This window comes from Alligator mississippiensis, chromosome 1, assembly GCF_030867095.1.
Source record: "Alligator mississippiensis isolate rAllMis1 chromosome 1, rAllMis1, whole genome shotgun sequence".
NCBI lineage: Eukaryota > Metazoa > Chordata > Crocodylia > Alligatoridae > Alligator > Alligator mississippiensis.
Genome location: NC_081824.1, coordinates 240,481,288 through 240,493,302, shown reverse-complemented (window position 1 = coordinate 240,493,302; position 12,015 = coordinate 240,481,288). Strand labels below are relative to the sequence as shown.

The 12,015-nt window shown below is 45.5% G+C and overlaps 1 protein-coding gene across 8 annotated transcripts in view; it reads right to left on the bottom strand.

Annotated features, from left to right (window-relative positions):
• SPAG17 (sperm associated antigen 17) overlaps nucleotides 1-12,015 on the bottom strand; it is a 446,381-nt gene that overhangs the window by 407,357 nt on the left and 27,009 nt on the right. For all 8 annotated transcript variants that reach the window (XM_059720343.1, XM_059720341.1, XM_059720342.1 and 5 more), the window contains exons 2-3: nucleotides 9,791-9,931; nucleotides 8,875-8,934 (exon numbers count right to left, since the gene is read on the bottom strand). In XM_059720343.1, the coding sequence (XP_059576326.1) occupies nucleotides 8,875-8,934; nucleotides 9,791-9,931 (201 nt within the window). The remainder of the gene's footprint in view (nucleotides 1-8,874; nucleotides 8,935-9,790; nucleotides 9,932-12,015) is intronic.

Below are 12,015 nucleotides of genomic sequence, written 5' to 3'. Positions count from 1 at the left end.
GCTTAGAAGGCTAGTTAGTGAGGGGATGCACCTCAAGAACATAGAGCATATGGGGGTCCAGGATGGTTGGAAGTATCTCAAGGGAGTGATCCTTGGGGCTCAAAAGATCCCATTACATAGGAAGGGAGGTAAGGGGGCAAAAAAAGCCCCCTTGGCTGAACAGGGAACTCCAGGAGAGTCTGGGGGCAAAGAAAGAGATGTATAGGCAATGGAAGCAGGGAGCAGCCACCAAGGAGGAATATATCTCCCTGGCACACTATTGCAGGGAATTAGTTAGACAGGCCAAGGCGGGGCTTGAGCTCAGGCTGGCTTCAACAATCAAGGAGGATAAAAAGTCCTTCTTCAGGTATATAGTGGGCAAAAGGAAAGCTCAGAGCAACAGGACAAATCAGGACAGTTGGTGGTTGACGCGCGAGAATAAAGCAGAGCTCTTCAATGAGTTCTTCGCTTCAGTATTTCTCTGTATCGACCAAGCCAATTCCCCCACCTCGATCCTTGACAGATGTCCACATGGCACCAGTCCACTTACGGTTAGTTCTGAAATAGTTAAGGCGCTCCTGGAGGAGCTAGATGGGTACAAGTTAGCAGGCCCAAATGACTTCCATCCATGGCTGCTGAAAGAATTGGCCAGTGTCATAGATGAGCCACTGGCACAGCTGATCAAGCGCTCGTGGTGCTCCGGCCAGGTCCCTGAGGACTGGAAAAGGGCCAATGTGGTGCCCATTTTCAAGAAAGGGAGAAGGGATGAGCTGCGTAACTTTAGACCAGTCAGTCTTACCTCTATTCCTGGGAAAATGTTAGAGAAAATAATCAAAGAACACATTTATGCAGGCCCAGCAGGGGAAACGACGCTGAGGGGAAACCAGCACGGGTTTGTCACAGGTAGATCCTGCCTGACAAACGTTGTAGCCTTCTATGACCAGGTCACGCACTGCCTGGACGTGGGAGCTGAGGCTGATGTCATCTTCCTGGACTTTAGGAAGGCCTTCGACACAGTTTTGCACCCTATCCTCATTGGGAAGTTAGCAGACTGTGGACTGGACGCCTACACGGTCAGGTGGGTGACCAACTGGCTTAGGGACCGCACCCAGAGAGTAGTGGTGGATGCTTCCTTCTTGGCCTGGAGAGAGGTGGGCAGTGGGGTCCTGCAGGGTTCAGTCCTTGGACCGATATTATTCAGTATCTTCATCAGCGATTTGGACAAGGGCGTGGAGAGCACCCTCTCCAAGTTCGTTGATGGTACCAAGTTATGGGGCAAAGTTAGTACACCAGAGGGCAGGGAGCAGATTCAGGCTGACCTGGACAGGTTGGACCAATGGGCAGAGAGAAATAGGATGCAATTTAATAAAGATAAATGTAAGGTACTCCACCTGGGAAGGAGGAACCCCCAGCACACCTATAGGTTAGGGAGTGTCCTTCTCAGCAGCTTGGAGGCAGAAAGGGATCTTGGAGTCATAATTGACTCCAAGATGAACATGAGCCAGCATTGTAACGAGGCCATCAACAAGGCCAATCGCACCTTGTCATGCATTAGCAGGTGCATGACTAATAGAACAATGGAGGTGATGCTCCCCCTCTATGCGGCACTGGTCAGGCTGCAGCTGGAGTACTGTGTCCAGTTTTGGGCGTCACACTTCAAGAGGGACGTGGGGAATCTCGAGAGGGTCCAGAGGAGGGCCACTTGCATGATTAGTGGCCTTCGCGATAGACCCTACAGGGAGAGGTTGAGAGAGCTGAATCTCTTCAGCCTTCACAAGAGACAGCTGAGGGGAGATCTTGTGGCCACCTATAAATGTATTAGGGGAGGTCAACGGGGAATAGGGGAAGCGTTGTTTACTAAGGCACCCAGGGAGTGACTAGGATTAACGGGTGTAAACTAGTTAAGAGTGCATTTAGGGTAGATAGTAGGAAGAAATTTTTCACAGTAATGGTGGCCAGGATGTGGAATGGGCTTCCAAGAGAGGTGGTACTATCACCTAGCTTGGAGGTCTTCAAGAGGAGGCCAGATAGTCACCTGGCTGGAGTCATCTGACCTTGGTCCTCTTTCCTGCCAGGGGCAGGGGGTCGGACACGATGATCCATTGTGGTCCCTTCCAACTCTACAATCTATGAATCTATGAATCCCCAGAATACAGGATATTCCCTTGGGTAGGAGTGGGGCCCCTCGGCCAATCAGCAGCAAAGGGTGAAGCCACCACAAAAAGGCCACCTCCCTCCCTCCTTCCCTGGCTGTGCACCACCCTAGCTCTTGGTACATTCAATAGAATTGTGAGGACAAGTGATTGACACATATTTCCTTCCATCAATGAACTGAAAAACAGGAATATGCCCCAGGCCTATTTCTGGCCATGCACCTGGAGGCTGAAGCCAGCCTGGGCTCTGGGCAGCTGCTGCTGGCCTTGGAGCCTGGGCTGCTCACAGCAGGGATTGCAGACTCCCAGCTGTCTGCTTCAAGCAGTGTGGGCTCCATGGCTGGTAGCAGCTGCCCAGCGCTCAGTCTGACTGCAGTGTGCCAAGCAAAATGGCCTCATGTGCCATTCTCTGGTGCACAGGCTGGGGGTTGCTGACCCCTGCTGTAACAGGTGCCTATCCTCTTAGAGAAAGGACTTTTCTACCAAAGGTTTCAAAGCCCAATCTCTAAATAGCACTAACCAGGTACACTTGGAAGTGGGCAATTCAGCAAGAACCATAGTTCAAGACTGAAGACCAAAAACTCCAAAGTTGATCCAGGTTTTGTACTGTATAATTTGGCTAAAAATTCTAAAAAACAAAAGTTACTAATTAAGTTTTAAACAAAAGATTACAGAGTTCCTAATAGGTGCTACTCTAATTAATATTAATATATTTGTGGCAGTGCAACTTTGGGTGCTTGCCACTTTAAGGGCTGGAGCAGGCAACCGGCAGGTGCCTGATAAGGCGGCTATTTTAAAACTAAGGTCAGCCAGGCAGAGCTGGCAGTGTGTTGCTTGTAGCTGAGGGAACAACATCACCCAGCTGAGCTAAGGCTCACAACATCCTGGAGGTAAGGGCAAGAGCTATGGAGATGACTTGGAGGCTTCTGGTCCTGGGCATGACCTAGAACTCTACCCTACCAGGGTAGGGAAGCCTGGTGGGACTGCTGGTGGTGCAACAGCCCCACTCAAATGCGAGGACTGCGAACCTCCCTGATGAAAGGTGACTCAGGGTGCCTTAATAACCCCAGCCCCCACAACCGGGTGGGTAACCCTGTAGTAAGGCCCAAGAAGGCAGACCCATGTAAGAGAGTGTGGGCTAGTTGCTCAGATGTCTGACTTGAGGCACCCTCGACTGGTCAATGCTAGAGCCAGGACCAGAAAGATCAAAAGGGCCAGGAGCCCATCGCAAGGGATGCCCAGAGCCAGGGGCCTGGGGTTCTGACTGACCTTGCATAGTGAAAGGTTCCAGGGGTCCATGCCTGAGAGGGAGAAGAGTGCAGGGAGTTTGGCAGCTGAGAATGAGTGTGGAGTAGGCTGCCTAATGGAAGGAATATAGTTGGGGTCCAGACTAGAGAGTTATGGGGCCCAGTTTGGGGCTAGAGACTTTAAGAACTGAGATGCCATCTGTGAGGCATGGGCCACAGTGTATGGGAGGTTCAGAGCTGTGAGTAGTGCCCCCTGGCATCAGGGCATGTAATGGGCAGCCTCTCGCATTATACCACCAGTAAAGGGAACAGCAAAGTTGTGGCAGGCGAGACTGGGTGGACTGCACCGCAGACAGGTGGGAGGGCTGACACGAGACTCAGCCCCAAACGTGCCCCCTGTCACAATATTCTTATTCTCTATTCAAGTCTTATTCCCTATATAAGCATCATCTTCTGTAAAATTAGCCTTGTCTATCATCAAACTGCTAAGCATGCTCAAGATGACCTCATAACTTCTAGTTTTTGTTCCATCCATTTTACTTAAGCTTTCTAAAATATTTAACACCTTTCAGCCTTCTCTTGCTCCAGCATTTCCTGTGCCTGTTGTCCTCTTAGCCAAACTATAGTTCAAGCAGATACATGTAACTACTATCATTAAAACACCTTAAGGCCTCTATAGCCTACAGAACACCTAAGTATTGAATAAATATTTCAGTTCTGTATCTGGGAAAAAGCTACACGTGGTCATATATGATGATGATGATGATGATGATGATGAAATATATTCTATTCCAAGAGAAACCATGGAGGCTCATCCAGCTGCAGGCCCTAGATGAAGGTAATCAGGGCACTGGCAGAGTCATCCCCAGTGTCCTTACAAAGAAAGCTCCACAGGCCTTTATAAACTAAGACCAGACAGCAAACAACTTTCTGAGCAACAAACCATTTGTCTGCATTTCCTGACCTGTCTGAGACCCTGCTTGCCTGTTGCTGCTGACTAGATCCTACCTGAACCTTGTTTAGATTAACTCTTTGCTTTGATCCTTGCCTTGCACCCTTGCCTAGTCTGAACCTGTATATCACTTCTGCCTGGATCCCTGCCTGGATTCCTGCCTGTTTCTGCTCCCACACCACGCGTGCTTGCTACCATCATGGATTACTCTGTTCTCACCTTCTCTGCCCTTGTGTGCTCCTGGCTTGAACCTCCTGGTACAACCAACAGCTTGCTTTGACCTGATTTCATTGCAATCCCCATCTTGATCTCTTGGACTTGTACTGAACTCAGCACTCTCCACATAACTCCTGTTTTAACCCAGCCCCTTGTACTGACTGTCCCAAACACAATCCACCCTAACAGGAGGATGTTAAACAGCAGCTACTAGAACTACATTTTTTAAAAATCAGCAGGATGGATATGCTGCATCCAGGAGTTTTAGAAGAGATGGCCAAAATGCTCTCTGGTCTGTTAATGATGACTTTTTAATAACTTTTGGAACATTGGAGACATTCCAAGGAACAGGAAAAAAGTTAATATTGCCAAAAGCAGAAATGAAACTACCTGGATAATTATAGGTCTGGCAACCTGACACCAAACCTTGTGTAAAATAGGAGAATTGCTGATATGAGAGTCAATTAATACTACATTAATAATGAGTAAATGTAATTAAACACCAACCAATGTGATTTTATGAAAAATAGACTTTATTATGCTACCTAGATATCTTTGATGAAATAACAAATTTGGCTGATGATGGTAATAGCATAAATGTAATAGGTTTCTCTAAGACTTTCAAGTTGGTACCCCATTACATTCAGATTAAGAAACAAGAATGATACAGGATTAGCAAAGAACATATTAAAAGGTTTAAAAACTGACAAGTCTTAAAATATAATTGTAAAAAAATGAATCGTCATCAAATGGATGTGTTTCTATTTAAGTTTCACAAGGATCAGTTCTTGACCCTATGCTATATTTATCAGTATCATGAAAGAAAACACAAAATTATCATGGAGTCATCTGATCTGGCTATCAGACATAGGGCTTTGGTGGCATTTATGTTGGGGCTTCAGCAGTGGTCACTTTCCCTGTGCTGCTGCATGGAGAAGCAGTAGTAGCAGCTGGATCCTAGTGCCTGCTCAACCACCTTTGACCTGAACTGGATCATTCTGCCCCACAGCCTAAAAAGATTGCAATCTCTCTAAAATTTAAACCAGAAGTCTGGAAAACTTACAGGGATTATTTCTGCCATTGAATAATATATTTGTTCCTGAGAAGGTAAAATCCACATTTCAGGTCAACACTGCATACCTCTGCTGTACATTGTGAATTCACTCTGCACTTTTTTATCATGATCATCAGTGAAAATGTTGAATGCAGACTCTATAGTAGACACCCACAGTGAATACTGAAGAGCAAAATGGGCCAGGTGCCCGGAGATTGGAAACTAGCTAATGTGGTCCCCATTTATAAGAAAGGGAGAAAGGAGGACCCAGGAAACTATAGGCCCATAAGCCTCACGTCGGTCTTGGGGAAAATCCTTGAAATAATTATCAAGGAGCACATCTGTGAGGGGCCAACAGGGGAGATCATGCCCAGGGGAAATCATGATGGGTTCATCAAAGGCAGGTCCTGCCAGACCAACCTGATGGCCTTTTATGACCAGGTAACTAAATCCCTGGATGATGGTGTCACCGTGGACGTAGTCTTTCTGGACTTTAAGAAGGCCTTTGACACTGTTTCTCACCCCATTCTCATTAATAAATTGAGCGACTGTGGCATTGATGCCTACACAGTTGGATGGGTCAAAAATTGGCTGATGGGGCGCACACAGAGAATGGTGGTGGACGGGTCATACTTGACCTGGCGGGATGTGAATAGTGGGGTCCCCCAGGGCTTGGTCCTGGGGCCCACACTGCTCAACACCTTCATCAGCGACTTGGACGAGGGGTGGAAAACACGTTGTCCAAGTTTGCCGATGACACCAAGATGTGGGGAAAGGTAGGCACACTCAAAGGGAGAGAGAGGCTGCAATTAGATTTAGACAGACTACAAAAGTGGGCAGATGGTAATAGGATGGAGTTCACTGTAGATAAATGCAGGGTGCTACACCTGGGGAGAAGGAATCCACAGCATACATACAAGCTGGGGAGCTTCCCCTTGTGAGCACAGAGGCGGAAAGGGATCTTGGAGTCATTACTGACTCCAAGATGAACATGAGCCGCCAATGCCAGACCGCAGCCAGCAAAGCCAACTGCACCTTGTCATTCATCTAAAGATGCATCTCAAGCTGGTCCAGGGAGGTGATACTCCCCCTCTAGGCAACATTGGTCAGGCCACAATTGGAGTACTGCATCCAGTTCTGGGTACCGCACTTTAAGAAGGATGTGACCTGCCTTGAGAGGGTTCAGAGGAAGGCCACCCACTTGGTTGGAAGGCAACAGGGCAGGCACTATGAGGAGAGGCTGAGGGACCTGAACCTGTTCAGCCTCAGCAAGCAGAGGCTGAGGGGGGATTTGGTGGCTGCCTACAAACTCATTAGGGGAGATCAGCAGCAAATAGGAAGGGCCCTATTCCCCCCAGCAGCACCTGGGGTGACGAGGAACAATGGCCAGAAGCTGCTGGAGAATAGGTTCAGGTTAGAGATTAGGAGGCACTATTTCGCTGTTAGGGTGGCTAGGATCTGGAACCAACTTCCTAGGGAAGTAGTCCTCGCTCCTACCTTGGGTAAATTAAAAAAGAAGTTGGATGAACACCTGTCTGGGGTTGTGTGATCCCAGCATGTGCTCCTGCCACTGGCAGCAGTCAGACTAGATGATCTGTTCAGGTCCCTTCCGACCCCAAACTACTATGAAACTATGAAAACTCTGCAAAGAGAGGAAGAATCTTTATGCTTGTCATAGTGTGATCAGTCTTTTAATTTTCAACAGCCACGTCAGAAAAGGTCAAGGCAGGTATTTTATATTCTTTGTTTAAAAAAGTGTCTTTGAGGAATACTCTACTCAGCACTGGTGAGACCGCAGCTGGAGTACTGAGTCCAGTTCTGGGCACCACATTTTAACAAGGACATGGACAAGCTTGAGAGAGTCCAAGGAAGAGCCACCTGTAAAATCAGAGTCTTAAAAGGCAAGCCATATGAGGAAAGATTGAGGGATCTGGGACTCTTCAGCCTGAGGAAAAGAAGGCTGAGAGAGGACCTGGTAACAGCTTACCACTACACTAAGGGAGTATATCAAGGGCTCGGTGAGCAACTGTTCACCAGGGCACCTGAGGGGAAAACCAGGAGTAATGGCCACAAACTCCTGAAAGATTGATTCAGGCTCAACATCAGAAATAACTTCTTCATAGTCAGGGTGTCTAGACTGTGGAAAAAGTTTCCTCCAGAGGTGGTGCAATCACCTACCCTGGAAATCTTGAAAAGGAGACTAGACAGTCACCTCGCTGGGGTCAACTGACCCCCAGTTATCTTTTCTGCTTGGTGCAAGGGGCTGGACTCAATGATCTTCCAAGGTCCCTTCTGGCCTTACAATCTATGAATCTATGAATACAGCAAGCAGCTAATGAGACACAGCATTAACACCTGGAATTTAATAAGTATGCACACCACCAGAAAACTGCTATTAGTAATTAAATATAGGTATCATGCAAAACTCCTCTATAGAGCCAAACTTTAAAATCCTTCTGTCAAAATCCCCAAAAGGCTCTGGGATCCCAAAAGCATAGAATAAGTTTACTGGGAAGGGTTGCATAAAATTCAGAGTCATATCAATAGGATGGTTTCAGATAGTATTCTGGCATTAATGAAAAACAGACTGTAACTAAAAAGACCTGTTATAGAATCCATCAAAACCAGAGACACACACACAAAAATAATTACTCAGTAGTGAGCTAAAATGCAAACAAGTTATTTTAAAAGAGATCCTAAAATCTACATGCTCCAGGTCTGCAGGGCCATAAGATTCTTACCTGAGAAAGTTTAAGCAACCTTCTAATTACAGGATTTTATAGCCTCTCTCTTCAAATATACCCCAATGGGTCAACCAAGTTAGAATTTTACATCAAGTAGCTGTCATAGGGACACTCCAGTAGGAATACTGTTTCTAGAGGTCTGTTCTTTCACTAGTGTAGAAGGGTTAAGCATGTCAATTACCATGAATGTCCAAAAGAACAAACTTCAGCTATGCGTCTTTAATATGAGCCCACCAGCAAAATACATCTACAGAATATATCATAAACATGATAATAAAATCAATATCCCAAAAGATAACTTGCTCCTCATATACTCCTTTTTTGCTTTCTGTACAAATATTTTAGTGAACTCCTGATTAAGGTGCAACAGAACAGAAAGGAAGCAATTTTGGCATCTTGGTACCACAGGTGTTTTTATCAGCTATAACTGACTGGGTCGGAGTTTTTTTTTGCTTGCCTATGCAAAACAACTAATTAGGTATATATACCTCAAAAAGTAATGTTGACTGCAAAAAATGATTTAACCTACCTCATAATACATAGACACATCTTTGGTCTTTTTTCCCTTTTGATTTCCAGCTTCCAGGATCTGTAAGATAAGCAAAGTGTGCTACTATGAATAATGGATTTATTTAAATAAATATCCTATGTTTGTTGAAATCAAGTTTTTCTTGAGTATTCTTTGAATGCCTAAAAGTGAGATGTATTAGACTTTATCATAATTTTCTAAGGGTTGTAGTAAAACTATTACTTATACATTTAAACCTTGTCTGGATAAAGACCTGGACTACACTGAACTGGGTGCATCTACACAAGATCTTTACTGAAGATTTTCATAGTTAGCTCTGCACTAAACATCTCATCATCCACACATGCAGTGATATTAGGACAGAGTAAACTAATTAACTCTGCTGTAGGTTAGTACTTGTAAACACAAGTACTATCCTATGGTAGAGTTTTTTACTCCTCAACAACACACATGGAGATGCTGACAGGGCTGGCTGGGGCACAAGTGTGCTTTAGTGTAGGGCTGCCTGCCGGCTAGCCCTATACTGAAGTATCCTCATGCTCCAGCCAGTCCTTCTTCAGCACATTGAGCTGAGTTGAAGCAGCCCTGGGCCTTCTGATAGGCAGGTGTGCTCCCACCTGGCTCAACACGTTGCAATCCCGGGCACATGTTTGAATACGGAACTCTGGAGCAATAAATAAGCTCTGGCGTGATAGGCACTGGAGTTTATTGCTGTGCATTAACTGCATGTGTAAACATGCTGACTGACAGGCTTTGCACTTGCTTACCTACTCTTTTTTTTCTTAACTTCTATGTGAATGAATGTCTGATTGTTTAAATTAGCCATGCATTTTATATTAATATGCAGTACAAGCTTATTCAAAGAAGAAAAACCTTCTAATTTTCAACAGCTTTTAATAAGAAGACTATTAAATACCTGTTCAAAAATTCCTTCCCATGATACCACACTGAAGAGCTTCCGCTGTGGTACCTGCACGGCAAGAGACAGTGCCTTTGTATGGATTTCATCCTCAATTTTGTTCTCCACAACAAAAGCAATGTTGGGCTTCCAATCATCCTGTTAATTTTCCAAAATAAAAAAAGAAGTGCATTAAAACACTCAACTTCAAGATTTAAGAAACTAGCCAGCAGAACAGACTGCCCCTCTACTAAAGACAGCTAATGAAGTCTAAACATCACACTGATTATTGCTTTGAAATAAAGGAAATAAAAGTGAAGTCTAAACTCGGACATCATAATTATTTGCTACCATGAGGTGGCAGTATTATGCTGTGAAAAACACAACACAACTTATCAGCAGCATGTAACTTTTTCTTTTCTTGGCCAATGCTGCTGCGTAAGTACAATAGGGATGGAGTAACATTTAAAATAACACTTGCAGAAACACTGGTCTTTAACCTGAATATTTCAGAAGTACAAAACATAATTTCCCAAAATGTATAGCTCTAAAGATTTTCAAAACAAAAAAAAATGTGCATAAGTGATCTTCCTGTTTCGTATCCAGACTATCTAGAGTCCAGGGTTGTCCAGCCTATTTGGGTTGGTAGGTCAGATCAAGACTGAGGGGCTTTGTGGGCTGGATGACCTACTTCTGACAACAAGACTGAGCAGCAGCAGTGTTACCTGTCCTGTGCTCACTCTGATACCATCACTGGCCCCACTGCCAAAAGCTGTCCCCAACAGGGATCCTGACCTAGAAATTTGGCAATAGGGCAACAATTACCCATGCGGTTAATGTCACAGCCATGACCCAGTACCACCAAAAAAAGTGTCTAATAGGCAGACAAGATTCTTTGGGTAGATGCGGTATCTTTTATTAGACCAACTAAATAGTTGGAAAAAAGCTTTTGGGCACAAACACCCTTCTTCAGGCATAGGAAGAGTCTGGTGTTGTTTTGTGTGCTCTCCTGGGTAGACTAGAAGCCAATACGCAAAATGCAGGTCTGTGAAAATGCAAATGTGTGGCAGTGAGGATCAGAGGGAATGGGAGACAATAGGTATGAGACAAGTAGGTGGGGGGGGGGGAAGGGGGAATGTTGACATGGTGGTAGAATGTAGCTGGGAAAATGCGGACTAGTTACCTGGGGTTAACAGATGGCAGGCAAGTTATAATGTACCATAAATCCAATGTCTATACTTAGTCCGTGATTTTTTGTATCCAGTAGATTTATGAAGTAAAGTTCGTAGGCTTGTCTGAAAGGTGTTTTGTAAATTAGGACTGAGAGATTGGAGAGTTGTTGTCTTGTGAGGAGCAGACACACACGCACACACACACACACACAGAGGTAATTGGGTATTTTTATTTTTGATAGATTTTTCAGTGTATCAGCATTCTGATATGCAGCTGTTGTTTGGTTTCTCCTACATATTTTCCATCAGGGCACTTAGTCCGCTGGATGAGATATTATATTTCTGGAGGTGCAAGTGTAAGATCCAGGAATGGTAATGGTTCTGTTGTGGGATGTAGTTATTGTGGGAGTGGTGGAGATGTGTTGGCAAGTTTTACCTTTTTTGTCCTGGCATGGTCTGGATCCAATTGGTGTGCTTTGGGCCATAGAAAGTTTGCTTCTGGTGATGAGGTTGGTGAGGTTCAGTGCTTGTTTAAAGGCTAGGATGGGTAATTCTGGAAAGATCTCTTTAAGAATTGGGTCTTCTTCTAGTAAGGGGTTCCAGTTGTTTGAGGATTTTCTGTATAGGTTCCAGGGAAGGATGGTATGTTATAACCAGGGATCCAAGTTTTCTGTTTCCCATGGAAAAACAGAGAAAACCATGGATTCCCTGTTTTTATTGGAGAAAACGCGGATTTCCCTTTTTAGCAGAGAAATCTGCGGATTCTCTGCTTTTGCAAAGAGCTCTTGCAGGCTGGCACAGCTCCAGCCTGCAAGAGCCAATTGTAGAAAGGGCAGGAAACCCCCAGCCCTGCCTGGAGGGGTAGGTGGGGGGGGGGGTGGGGGCTGAGCCTCTGAGGCAGCCAAGGCTGGGCTCAGGCTCAGACTCATCCTTTGCCCCTGGAGTATAGAGGTAAGTGGGGCTGTGGGGCAGGGCTGGGGAAGATGGTTGGGGGCTGAGAGAGCATGGGATGCTGCTAGCTCCAGGCAGCACACCACAGCTGGGAGCAGGGCCAGAGGGCGAGGGCAGGGG